Genomic DNA, 14,294 nt, shown 5'->3' with positions numbered 1-14,294 from the left:
TTTAATTGTTTGAGCAAAAATCGGGGGGTGGCTTATTTGATGGGGATGCCTTATCATCGGGGAAACACGGTAGAAGCAGCTTTATTACATTACCTACAGGTAGAATAGCAAATACCCAAGACCAGACAATAAAGGGTCTTGGGTATTTGCTATTCTCAATCAAAATGCTAGGATCACATTTGTTTGTCAGGGTTGGCTAAACATATGTAGGGACTACTAGCAGTTTGTGTTCCCCACTGACTATAAGAGTACAGTGGTACAAAAATTATCATTTATGGTTCCTGAATAAAGATATTTAGTAAAACATGTGTAAAGAGGTCATTGTCTGCAGTTTCAGCTTAAATACAAACAAGTTGAATTTAAGCAGAGTTTACACTAGTTTGGGTATACTGAAGAAAAAGCTTACAGACAGTGCAGGGAAAAATAGAGGTAAAAGGCTTTATTTTTAACGTGATTTGGTAGAGATCAGATAGCCAAATGCATTTTATATTTATTACAGATAGTTGAAACTAAATGTACCCTATTTTATATGATGACAAATAAATAAAAAGGTAATAAACTGATGCAAAGATAAAAGGGTAATTTTTATGGTTGACTTAAAACCCATTGGGGAGACCACTTATTTGTCCTGGTGACCACTTTCAACAAGACACAAGTATGGAAAAGCCTCATTTTGACTTGATTTTAGACTAATAGTTGAGGGGAAAATTCTCCAACAGGACCCCTAGACATTGGTTTCCTCTCATTTCTTGTTGTTAGGACAGGACGTAAAAAGAAATCACCTTTAGCAGCATGCACTTAAAACAAAAAAAAAAAAACAAAAAAAAGAAACAAGATTGTCCTGCCAAAATTTAGGTGAATATGAAAAAAAAAAGAAGCATCATAATTACAAGAAATGAGACACCAATGTCTTTTATTAGCAAAAATGAATTTTAGACTCTTGCCTACCTTTATAAGAGATCAATGTAAACATTACCTTTGTGCAGATTTCTGTTTCTGGATTACATTGTAGGATATCCCGAACCATGGTGGCATTGCCTTTCTCAACAGCCCAATACAAGGCAGTTTTATTATCCTAAGAAAAGAAAAAAAAATCGTATTTTGAACATTCAGATAGGTAAAACATGCAGTGCCATGTCTATTTATTACCCCCCTAACGGTAATCCCGAGTGTGACTCGGGGTGGATTTTACATACTAAAATCTGTAATCCAGAGCCACACTCGGGGGTCGCTTAAAACATTACAACACTTACCTTGTTCTGTTGGGTGTTTGGCAATTATTTTCAGTTTCAGTTACTTAACACGCCAAACCAAACATTTTTATAATCTATTCAATTTAAGACCAGCCTTTACCATAACCAGGATAATACAGGGTAGAATCTATCTAGAACATGCTGGTGTGGCTTGATTCTATTGCGTATCCCACATCCTCATAAATTAGCCAGGTCTTGCCTCATTATGGCCAATAAGTATAAAGGTTTAAAGAGACGTCAAAGATTATCATCCAAATTACATGGTACACATTTTATTACACTTTGCAGCAATAATTATAAAAAGAAATAAAAACTCACCCGATCAGGAATATTGACATAGGTTCCAGCATCTAGGAGATCCTGCACAATCTCTGTATGTCCTTCTTTGGCTGCGATGGCCAGGGCCGTGTTTCCATCTTTGTCAGTCAAATTCACATTGGGATTCCTCTTTAAGATCTCCTTTACAGTATCAGTGTAGCCACCTTTTACAGCCACAATCAGGGCGGTCATTGAATTCTGAAAATGGAAATGTAAAAGAGTTCATTTGTCTATTTATTTGTGTCTATTTGACAGAGCATCATGCAATAAACAAGTAACTTCCTTTACTGTGCCTAAGCCAAATCATTCCTTGTGTTTGCCAAGCTCCCTATCTCAGGCACTGAAGATCACAGTTGGGGGCTTTAACCAACAAGGGCAGTGCTGTTAATCCAAAAAACAGTGGGTATGACTGTATGAGTGGGTCTCTATTGCTGATAATCACAACTTCTCCAACACTTTGACATCCCAACTACAAGTAGGCATAATCTACATGAGAGTGGCAACTTCGCTCTGAATTTAGGAGTGGTGTAGCACAGTTGCCACCTTTTTACAGGAAGCGGCACAAGGTGGACTTCACTGGAGTCTTGCAGGGGGAACTAAAACAAAAATGTAAGGTAAATGCTGCAAAACACTTAAATAAGTATTTACTTGTATAGAGTGTAAGTAATTACTTAAATCCATTACCAACTGTTAAATGGTTTCAACAGCAACTACTGTTGCTTGTAGGTTTTTTTGATTTGTTTGACCATTGCTTTGATACAAAAAGGAATTGAACTTTGAAAGTTTTTAACTTTTGTCTAGAAACAGTCATGTGTATGGGCAGTATTCTATTACATTCAAAACCTTCTTATTCCTATTTGAGAATCAAAACAACTTTGCTTACTTAACTAAAAAATAAAATTTTAGATACGTACAGCTCCCTCCTGATCAACATCAGCTCCCATCTGCAAAAGAGACTTAACGCTCTCCAAGTGCCCCTTCCTCGCAGCCCATATGAGTGGAGTGGTTCCATACTATAGAGAAATGGAAAACGTCAATTTTTTTTTGCAAATCATCCATAGTTCATACATTGGCTCAAAGTTATAGAGTGTTCATTTCAATCTGGCCTTTTTAATACATGTTCTCCAAGTGCACACACCAGTCATTTGATAAAAATATCAATATTTCAGTAACCGTCATCACTTTTATAAGGAACACAGAAAATGCCCTGATCTATCGTAAGAAGCCGTTTTAAGACAATCAGTTTCACTTTTTTTGCAATAACTGAAATCCAGAGTATGTGTAAAGGATTTGAGGCACCCACCTTGTCAGAGCAGTTAACCTTGGCTCCATACTGCAGCAAAAGTTTCACTATATCAGAGTGGCCTCGCCCGGCTGCCCAGATAATTGGGTACACACTGTATTGCTGGAAGACACCAGAAGTAAAGCAATGATTTTGGGCTTATGTTAATTGCTTCATGAAGATATTTAAGAACATGATTTCAGAATGTTACCAGAAGAGCAGCCACAAATAACCACCTGCAAGTCAATATATACTTACAAGTTGCACAAGGCTGTCTGGACCATGAAGACACCAGTAGCTACATGCATAAGCTTTAACTATAACTAAGCCCAAAATAAAAGAAAAAAAAATAATTTTCATTGCCTTTTCAGGAACATAAATATGTTAAATTAGCCATGGTTCTCCTATATGTAAAAAATTGTGTGAAATGTGTCACCTATGTACTTCCATTTGAGGGTGGCTATGATAATACTACATGGTTTCAATGTAGGCGTGTCATAACCAGCCTTTTCACCATGTTGATGTGGTGAAAAGGAATACTGTTAGTTGCTGAAGCAGCCAGCACTAGCATCAACATCACCCAAGCAGTCTTTTACAGCCCTGCCTATTGCAAATTGTAAATATGGGGCACGGATGCACATTCCTAAATAGTGGTACATATCATGAGATGTGTGGTCTAAGACATGTGACCATAATTATAAAAGCATCACTCATGCTTTAAACCAGAAATGCGTAGTCTAGTAAACAGTAAAATGAATACCCTGTAGTGAGTTTGTTTAGGAGAATACATAAGGTGGGGTGTTTACATACTATACTTATTGCATTTACATGGGGTTTGACTGACAATTTATTTGGGACAAATGCTAAAGCTTGCAGCTCCTAATTTTTCTAAAAGAGTACCAACAGTGAAATAATATAGCACAGAACTGCAGGGTAGCTATATACAGGAGCTGTTAATACTGGCTTGTTTTTAAAAGATGCAAGTTCCAAGTAGTTCCTTCTGTTTTATGGTTTTACAATCAAACTCAATGACTTGGAAAATGCATGCAGCCAGCAAAGTGTTCAAAGCACAAACTTGAATACTTATCTTAGTAGTATAATAGGTAGTGAAGCCTGGATCATATGATAGTACCAAAGAAGTACAGAGCAGAAATTGCGAGTCCCGATATTCCAACCCTTGCAGGTTCACTTGTGTGAAGCAATATTAGGAATTGTGAGAACGAACTTTCATCTGCATTCTTGCACTTCGGGACATCTCTGAGATAATTCACCGTTTAATGGCGTATCTTACCAGCATTTGGCCTCCCATGTTTCAAGCTGCTTTTGAATTTATACTGACTTGTATAGGAGGATAAGAATTTCTGATGTAAATCAAAAGCCACTGACACGGTTTCATAAAACCTTGTGTGTTTGCATCAGATAAATGAGGGAAATCTACTGCAAAGATTTTTAAAAACAAAATACAAAAAAAACTAAAATGCTTAGCCTTTCTGGATCTTGGAGAATAGCTGGCTACCAAAAAATAAATTCATACAAAAGAAACAATATAAAATCTTTAAAACTAAACTTGCACGAACAAGTACCTAAGAAAAAAAAAATACAAATTACTTACTAAGCCAGTTATGTTTGGGTTTGCTCCTTTAGAGAGTAAAAGGTCCACCACATCAGTGCACCCTTTGTAAGAGGCCCACATAAGTGCAGTCCATCCTCCCTGACAGGGAATAAAAAGGGAAATAAAAAAAAAAAGCACCATTATTAAAAATACTTGCGATCCCTGCATTTTCAAATTGCAATGGATAGTCAAGAGAGCAAATTGTAATAAAACTCTACAAAGAACATACACTGAAGTGCAACTCGTGTTTGTTGATGGTTTCTAAAAATAATTTTGTAGGAAAATTTACTTCTGGGTTGCTGTGCTTTACCACAGCTTCTGCTGCCGCACAGAATAGCTTCAGATATGCAGAGAGAAGAGCAGAAGTTCTCATTTACAGCTGCATACTGTTCCTATCCTAACCGCCCCCCATTCATTGAGAATACATAAATGCTTTACATGCTGCTTGCCACTTACATGCAAATAAACTTTTCTCTATTGAAGTAAAGAAGTGTTCTCCCCAGCCCCTTTTAGTTGTCCACACAGCACATTTTAGTAACCACCCGGCTGTGGGTTGATTTTCTAATTGTTCACACTTCTTTGTTACACATCAACAACAAGTCACAATGTTCCTTCTACTCTATTGTTACAGAAATGACCAAATCCTGATCACAAAAATGCTTAACAGTGATTCTTTATTATCACATATCAAAAAATACCATATCACGATGTTCCAGGTTAGCATTGCAGTCCAATAGCTCTCTAACAATCTCCAAATGTCCCTCTTTGGCTGCAGAAATAAGAGCAGTCCAGTTATCCTTAAAGAAAAAAAAAAATCAGATTTAGTAAAGCAGACAACACAGGACAAAATAGCATGGACAGTGGTCTATATACACCTACCAAATAATCATGCCAAATGGACATTGCAGCACAGTGATCTGTGATGGTCTCCAATGAAAAGGTATGAAGACCTGTGTTACCAGCTGTGCTGTCTGCAGCTATTCAGCTAATGGTATGATACACCCACAAGGGAATTATAGGATTCAGGTTAAGTGTAGGTTTAGGAGTCAAAAAAACATTATGCAACTAGATTATCCTGAATACAATTACCACAAAGTCTTTGTGTTAAAGTCTATTCTGTTAAATCGGACTTAAACTCACAATTTTTATTTAAATAAGTCATCTACCCTTTCATGTAAAGTAAAATTTTATTTATTTTTTTGCTGATCTCGCTGCAATCTTTCTCCTCATCTACGCCACCGGATCTTGCACCTGCAAAGTGCGAGATCGGGTGACGTAGGAAGAGAGGAGAAGATGTCGGCACCCAAGCCAAAGACAGATAACAGGACAACATGGGACAGAATCGAAGAAACCTCCTGATGGATTGGGAACACACAGCTCATTCTCACCCAAATATACACGACCCCTTAAATAGACACCCAGTGCAGACACGTACCACATCCTCCAGATTACAATTTGCCCGCTTCCTAAGCAGTTCTTGGACCATCTCCAAATTGCCTTGTTCAGCTGCAATCATCAGGGCTGTCTGTCCATTCTGAAAGACATAACACATTACCATTAGCATTTCTGGCCAAAAAAAAGTCTGGTCACACACACCTAATATTTAAAGACGACTATGATGTGAATGAGCAAAAAAAATGTATCTGCTTTTCTATGCCCTTTTCATTACAGTTTCTAAAAGTGAATGGATGTGAAAAAATTGTAACTCTCAGGTCAGTTTAACATATACCAATGATCTTTCCACTGGCCAGCAATGTAAAAGGCATTCTTCCTACTAACCACCACACTAATGTATTGTGATCTGTGGATATAATATTTATTAGAGGATATAATAATTAAAAGGGGATTGCTGAAAGTTATTTCAAGGCTTCCCCGCACATTAAAAAGTTTGGGAAACACAGATTTATAAGTTTATGCAAGTTCTGAAAATGTCTTACTGAGCTAATGCCACCTAGTGGGTACTCTGCTCCAAGGTCAGATTCTTCAATACGTTATTCTGATGATTTTATAGGTAATAAGGTCTACCAATATAAAATCAGGAGCAAACTTTTTTTTTCAATATGTAACTAAAACTTACTCTGACATTTAAATAATTTTCCCTGATTTTCTCTGTTCTGGTTTCAGTGCTACAACAAAATCTGTGGCTCTCATTCATTGAAGGACCCTGTATGCTATGCAGAAGATGGAGGTACTTACAATTACATTTTGGAGCTACTAAAGTAAGACAGTCCCAATTAGTATATGTGGATCTGCATTGTGTCATACCTCATTCCTTTCATCCACATCCTTGCACTTTTCCAGCAGAGCCTTCAGAGCGGCGATGTTGCCCTCTTCCACATAGGCCAACAGGTTCTGAGGGCCCAGACCCGCCATGGTCAGTGTCTACGTCTACAGCAAGATAACCTGGAAATAAAACATACATGAAATACGTGAAATCTCTAACATTGAGGTAAAAATAAAAAGAACAGCAGAATGTGTGCAAGAGCTTTAAAGCAAAGCAAAAAAAAGTTAAATAACCAAGACATACTAAAACAAATCTGTCAGCAAATGCCTAAGTCTGAATATGGGTCCAAGGTACACTCCTGATAGAATACAAATTGTGTACAAAATGTGTTAGGCTCGGAATGTTAGGTGCAGAACATTTATTGTGTATTTTGCACATGTATTACCATTCACCCTAAGGAACAATGTGTGTCCTGTTGCCATAAAGATGCAGCTAACAATTTCTTTTTATTTTTACATACCTATCGGTAGTTTCCACCCAGCAGTATCTGAACTGCCACGATCATGATATACACATTATATACACACAGTACACTACACATCTGCATTATGACCTGTTTCCAGTACATAATCCTAAAAATGTGTGATCAGGCCGGGCTTCTTTACGGAAGGGGATAGGCAAAATCATTTCTGCAATAGGCAATTTTTTATTACCTGCCTGATTGCTTTCTCTTCTGTCAAACGTTCCCTAAGGAGAACCCTGAACATAAAGGCCCCGAGGATGCTGAATAAACTCCTGCGTCTGAATAAAAGTTTCACCATCCCAGCCAAGCAAATCAGAATGGCTGAATAGCGCAACAAGGAAGAAGATGGCAAATTAGAATAAATCACAGTAATCGGACTTCAGTAAACTGAAATACTGGCTGCCGTGGAGTTTCGGTACTTCAAGCATTGTCGTTGCTCTATTTACTATCATTATCGAATAAGCGAATGCCGAAGTGCAACATGGTCCGACCATTAGATATGGGCATAACATAAGAATCACATTATACGAATATAAGTAATATTTGTACCGAGACACACTCCCTGCTGACACCCACAAGTTCTACATGAAAAAAAAAAAAATGACTACAAAGAAAGAAAATGCTCAGAATGTTGCTTTGAGTTTATTATCACAATATTTGAAGTAAAACTACTCCATGGAGGCGGGGGGCTGCTCCATAGTTGGAAGTGTTGGAGAGACCCAAAAGGAAAAGAGAAGCTAAGACAGCGTTGGACTAATTGGGCCCAGTTTGTGGATTGATCAGGGGCTTTTCACAAAGTAAGGGCAAGTGTAAGTTTTAATTTTCCATTTTAAAATTCAAATAAATTTCATAGTAACAGCATTTTTGTAGATTTTATAGGCTGTCATTATTATGTGGGGTTGTAACTGGATATTAGCATGCTGTAACTCACCTTAAATCACTTGTTATCTACAAATACAATGATGAGGAATACAACTTCCATGACACACTCCTCTATTACATGTTATAAATACGACTTTCATAGTGTTTACGCTGAGATAGCCCGCGTGACTCACCTGCCCTCTCTGACCGACTAGTCAATCGATCAATATTTGCTCATTATTGGTGTGATATTTGAACTATTTTCTAATTAATCTTTGCTTGATAAGAAAGCTGTGATAAGAAATAATGCTGTGTCAATCTGAAATCAGTTTAAAAAGACCGCTTATGTATTTTTATCATAAACCATCCCCCAAAATGAAAATCAGATTAAAAAAAAAGGCTATGGACAACAATGGTTACTACCAACCCATGCCAGATTACCACACTGGGCACTGTGTAAATGGTGCAGGAATTAGCGGGATATTTGATCAGCTGCACAACAAAAAGGCAATATACAATAATCTAGGGCTGATCACAACCTTGACATCAGTATAGCAATGCTTCTTGATTACTTTTGATTCAGGTGTTACAAGCAATCATAGGGTAAAGAGAACTTTCACTATACACTGGAATCAGAATCTTATCTATAACAATGAGAATGTAATGCAAACTTCTGGAGCTAGGCTGTAGAATATATCCGACATCAGGGACCACCAAGCTACGGAACGTGACCTTCCATTGAAGACTACAGAAAAGGACTAAAAACATTAAGCACTTTTTTATAACTTATGTGAATTGCTGTCTATATTTTGTCTCTACAATGATAGGACCAACAGGGTCTCAACTTTTCTTCATCAACAAAGCTTCATCATCTTCCATTGAAAGAACATTTTAACAGTTTTAGTTAAAGAAACTTTAAAAAAAAAATTTAAGTTCATAAATAAACCTAAGATCCCATTAATACTTTTGAGGACATAAACAGATAAAACAAATTGAATTCCCAATTAAAGCTTATTAACTGCATATGTTAGGTGAATAAGGCAAAACTCTATATCTTACAAACTCTTCTTCAAAGTTTAGTCGTCTTGGCCTTATATCTGAGCCCTACAGTCAATACGTGTTAACCATCACTGAATGTATACAATGGAGGGAGAAACAAACATACTTAACGGCTTGTATATGGCCCTGTCACCAGATTTCTCACATTTATGGCAGCTAGAATTGTCACAAGTTCAGGGAGGTAACCCTACAATTTTGCTACTGGCAGAAGGTTTCCTAGTGTTACATGACTCCAAGCTAAAGCTAACTTTGTCAGGTAATGAGGCTGGAGCGCTTTGTTTTCATGTGAATTTTTCTTAGCATGATGGACAAAATTGAATACACCTTCTGTACATGGAACAGACACAGAGCGGAGCTCTGATTTGGGTACACTTTGCCTTACACCTATACAGAGGATGACAACATTTTAGCACTGGAGCTGACACCAAGATTGTCCCGTGTGCCAGATTTTGTTCAGACAATCTGCTTAATATGTGAGAACCATTTTACTTGTAAAAATATTTTAATTCTGTTCACACATTTCCCTAACACACAATACATTCAAGTTGGTGATCCTACTGCTGTGATCCCCTGCTTTTCATGCCAACCTTCCCCTTTAATTCTGATCTTGGATCCTTACATGAGCATCATGCCACAGCAGCAAAGTTCATCCGTTACAAGGTACCCAAGCAGCTCCTGTACAGCTACCTGCCTGAAGACATGTTTGAGTATAAACCTGACACTCCAGTGTCCATTATGGTGCTTTATTGGTGTGCATGGATGGCTCAGTGGTTAGCACTCTAGGTTACATATTCGTATCCTGGCCAGGGCATTATCTGCATGGAGTTTGCAGGTTCTCCCCGTGTTTGTGTGGGTTTCCTCTGGGTACTCCGATTTCCTCCCCCATCCCAAAAACATGCAGTTAGGTTAATTGGCCCCCCTTGAATATTGTCCTCAAACTGTATTAATGACATATGGCTATGGTTAGGACAGATTGTGAGCCCTTTTGAGTGACAACTAGTGACATGACTATGGACTTTGTACAGCACTGCGTAATATGTCAGCGCTATATAAATACTGTGTTATAATAATTCATTTTCTTCATAATTCTAACAACAAAACATTTTGCAGCCATCTTTGATTCTAGTACCTAGGGGTTCCTAGATTGGAGCGATGTGCTATTGTCTATATAGGAGTACTGTAGTTAATATATATTTTGCTTAGAGTTGGGCATTAAACGCCATTAGCGTCCAACATTTCAACGTAATATAATCTTAATGTAGCCTAAGAAAAAGAACAACACAAGATATACCAGCATTTTCTTTCACCTAATGGGTCTAGTTATAAATGTTTACATACAAGATCTACACAACAAGCACCCAGAATGGAATCTTATAAGACTGATGTGTGATTCCAGGATGTAAATTGTATGAATATTGTGTGAAAAGACACAATGCTACATGCATATTCACAAACAGTTTACAGTGCTCAACCCAGAAATTTTTTTAAGCTGGGTGGGAAGAATTGTAGGTAAGCCCCCGAATTGTAACACATCAGTAACCACCCAAAAACAGCTGGGTGGTTGCGGAAAAGCGCCGGGTGGTGCACCCAGCTAATAGGGGCTGGGGAGAACACGGATTTGTATGAAGTCAAATAATGGAATTACAGGTGCTGGCAGTTCCAGCCAATTTAAAAACTACTGACTAAAATAAAATACATTTCAGATTAGGCTGAAGTTCCATATAGAGAGGGAACTTGTGGAGAAGGACAATATGTTAGATCATCGGAAAGAATGACTATATGCCACTTTAGGATACATGAGACTGGAAACATTGTGCAGGAGGCATGAAATTAAAGTAGAATTCTAACCAAAACCATTTTTTATCCTGGTAAAATTTGAAAAAGAAATAAAGATAAAAAATACTCTATGGTTATTTTTAGGGTCTTTCTCATAGAGACACCCAGGACATGAAATCAGGGGAACAGCAGTGACTGGGAACAAATGGCAAAAAAAAAAGTACACATAGTGCCTGTTCTTTTCTATGAAGAAGGGGGTAGGGAGGATGAACTAGCACCACCCCAGTGTGCTCTGTTGTAAAGCAGTCTTTCATTCATGGATTCGTTTTGAGCGACTGTACACATCAGATTTGCACCTGAGATGAGCATGACTTTGTCTCGGGCGTTATTCATCCGCTATGTGTACATCTCCCCTCCTGGTCCAGTGCTACACAAATTCAATAATCCAGGTAAAGCATCAATATCATCTTTTTTCCTGCTGTGCACCCATCAGTTAGTGTATGGCAGGCTGTACTGTTCTCACCTACTGCTTTGAATCATAGAATGTCAGTTCTTTCAAGGACAAATGAAAGGGGATGTGAGGGAGTCCTTTGTGTATTAGCTGTGAGAAGAAGTCAGAACAGGGGATTAGTAGAGTATTAGCTCAGCAATATCATATCCCTCGCAGCATCCACCCTGTCTATGTCCGACACGTTGTGAAGGACACAGACACACATTCATATCAAAATGTGCAAACTGGAGCCACGTAAAACAACCAATCAGAAATTAAATGTTACTAATTTGTCAACAGAAAGAGAGTATCTGATTGGTCCCTTTATATTTAGAATTACTCGATATACTCCAATTTCCTAAGTTAAATGAGTGAATGTACAGCTGATGATCAGGGGCTGGGATTTCCAAGTGGTCATTTTATTGTTATTATTTTTAATAAGCCTGATTTATATAGCCCCAACATCTTACGCAGCTCTGTACACTACAGACAATGACACAGAAGGAGCAGAAGACCCTGCCCAGAAAGCTTACAATCTAGGGGGTGGGGGGAAGGAACACAACAAATTTGTATTGTTTTTATGCACTGTGTAAGTCAGTAAATGCCTAAAGCTACACAAAATTGATATTTAGGTATCGATGGAGCTTACTTAGTGGAATTACCCACTGGTTTCTTAAATTCCTCGAGTATTCATGCCTTAAAATCTGCTTTGCGTGCTTTCAAGCCATCTCATGTATACGTGTCCATTCTCATACCAGTGCATCGCCATGAATAAAATTCAAAATAAATCCAGCAGAAGTGGGAACAATTTATAACAGGAAGTGAATGATGCCAACAGATCCAAGGGCCAGGATCTAATCACCAGAGCCAACCCTAAGATCAGAAAGAATAATAGTAGATTACAGGAGAAGGGGTAGCATAAGACCGCCAAAACCCCAAATTATGGAGATGCAACAAAGAGAGAAAAAAAAACCAGAGAAAAAGTTTTTTTTTTTTGGCATACAAACAATAAATGTTTAATAATCAAATTGAGGTAAGACATCATGGAAGGTGACTTCTAGCTCAACAAGGATCAGCTATACTATGGTGACAGGTTACCAGTTTAAAATAGATAAATTTAACACGATTACATAGATGAACATGGTAGGATGAACATAGTTATATTTGTCCCGACACGTTTCGCCAATAAGGCTTCATCAGGGAAGCGGTAGAGATGTATTGGTGTCTCAAAATGCTCATTACAGGAAAAGGTATTATAAACTGCAAAGTGTTTTACTCCTGCTGGGATTCCAAATTAATTCAAGATGGTAAAACTGCATTGGTAAAAATTCAAAGTATTTTCACAGGGTCCTAGTCTAGTTCAGGGCAGTTTATATGAAACTGAGGGAATCCTAAAGGGTTAATTATTAGGCACGCTTTGTTCAAGCGCAGTCAGGGAAGTGTTTAATATTTCCATTTTATACTGGTGTCCTGTCACGGCTCATCTGTTGAGCTAGAAGTCACATTACATGGTGTCCAACGTCAATTTGATCATTAAATGTTTGTTTGTATGCCAAAAATACCTTCTTTCATCTTTGTTATAGAGATTAATCCTCCAACATCTATAGAATCTGTTGATATTCAATGCAATGTGAAAAGAGAAAAATTAGAATTGAGGATACCAGAATACACCGCACCCTGGATGACACACGGGGAGGTGACAAGTGCATGACATGGAAAATATTTCACACCACGGGCAGAGACTGACAATAACACAACATGCAAGGTTTATAACAACAAATACAACAAGGAGGTGTTAAGGCAAATACACATGAAAATTATTTCTGTCCAGGGGTTCCATTACAAATGTCAACAAGTTAGTAACATTTTGTGTTAATGAATCAGCAATCTGCAGTGCAGTATCTCCAGAGATTGATAGAATGGATTATTGATTCTTTTTGTATGGTAATTTATTTACACATTCACCACAAATTTATACAGCTGTCAATAACAATACATCTCATTGGATTGAACATTGTAAATCACAGATTAAAGAAAAATGTAAATAATAATTTATTATTAAAGGAATAAATCTTTCCAGCAGGAAGATATACCAATGGTACATGGCGATATAGATGACTGATCTTTTTACAGAGACATGTATACAATTATGGAACACAAAATAGGGCAAATCAACCTGTCCAGAGACCGTTCAGTACACTGAATTATTTGTCCCACTCACATCACAAATTTGTATGGCCCTTCATAGTGTTAGCTCAATAACTAAGGTGTGGATAATAGCCGGCACACTAAAAGCACAACACAAAAGTTGTTTTACTTCCAGAAGCACAATATCCATATAAAGGAACCAACAAGACAGTATGGGGATGGTCAGATCCCCAAATCAATGTGATAATTGCCATTACTGTCTGTTATACTAATAATGGAAACCTATTATTTCCAGCTGTTGGAGCTTTTGTATTGTTGCACTTCAATTACACAGAACAACAGCTGATGGATCCAAGAGATTCCCACTCACTCTTTAGGCCATTTGTGGCAAAACATACAACTGAGCGCTCAGGTATCTACCCTTCAAAGATCACATTCCTATACTTATGATCAATGGTAACCACTAAGAAAAACTCTATCCAATAGATCCCCTCTCCAAGGTCAGTCAGTCCTGGGCAGGCAGTGGATCCCCGAAGTCAGTCCGCCCCAAGGCGGGCAATGGATCCCCTCCCCGAGGTCGGTCGGCCGGCCCCAACGCGGGCAATGGATCCCCTCCCCAAGGTCGGTCGGCCCCAACGCGGGCAATGGATCCCCTCCCCAAGGTCGGTCGGCCCTAACGCGGGCAATGGCTCCCCTCCCCGAGGTCAGTCGGCCGGCCCCAAGGCGGGCATTGGATCCCCCCCCCCCC

General features: G+C 38.3%; 3 protein-coding genes across 5 annotated transcripts in view; all 3 read right to left on the bottom strand.

Moving 5' to 3' along the window:
• The window catches only part of LOC140328169 (kinase D-interacting substrate of 220 kDa-like), a 56,420-nt gene extending 55,349 nt beyond the window's left edge, over positions 1 to 1,071 (bottom strand). For all 3 annotated transcript variants that reach the window (XM_072407550.1, XM_072407551.1, XM_072407552.1), the window contains exon 1: positions 977 to 1,071. In XM_072407550.1, coding sequence (XP_072263651.1) covers positions 977 to 1,027 — 51 coding nt within the window. In that variant the 5' untranslated portion in view covers positions 1,028 to 1,071. The remainder of the gene's footprint in view (positions 1 to 976) is intronic.
• Positions 1 to 14,294, bottom strand: part of ITGB1BP1 (integrin subunit beta 1 binding protein 1) — a 488,766-nt gene that overhangs the window by 146,285 nt on the left and 328,187 nt on the right. The window lies entirely within an intron of this gene.
• LOC140328631 (kinase D-interacting substrate of 220 kDa B-like) overlaps positions 1,548 to 14,294 on the bottom strand; it is a 14,215-nt gene continuing 1,468 nt past the window's right edge. The window contains exons 2-8 of the mRNA XM_072408393.1: positions 6,731 to 6,868; positions 5,901 to 5,999; positions 5,164 to 5,262; positions 4,466 to 4,564; positions 2,875 to 2,976; positions 2,486 to 2,584; positions 1,548 to 1,769 (exon numbers count right to left, since the gene is read on the bottom strand). Of these exons, the coding sequence (XP_072264494.1) occupies positions 1,548 to 1,769; positions 2,486 to 2,584; positions 2,875 to 2,976; positions 4,466 to 4,564; positions 5,164 to 5,262; positions 5,901 to 5,999; positions 6,731 to 6,838 (828 nt within the window). The 5' untranslated portion in view covers positions 6,839 to 6,868. The remainder of the gene's footprint in view (positions 1,770 to 2,485; positions 2,585 to 2,874; positions 2,977 to 4,465; positions 4,565 to 5,163; positions 5,263 to 5,900; positions 6,000 to 6,730; positions 6,869 to 14,294) is intronic.

This window comes from Pyxicephalus adspersus, chromosome 4 (assembly GCF_032062135.1).
Source record: "Pyxicephalus adspersus chromosome 4, UCB_Pads_2.0, whole genome shotgun sequence".
Lineage (NCBI taxonomy): Eukaryota > Metazoa > Chordata > Amphibia > Anura > Pyxicephalidae > Pyxicephalus > Pyxicephalus adspersus.
This window is presented reverse-complemented; position numbering and strand designations above follow the sequence as displayed.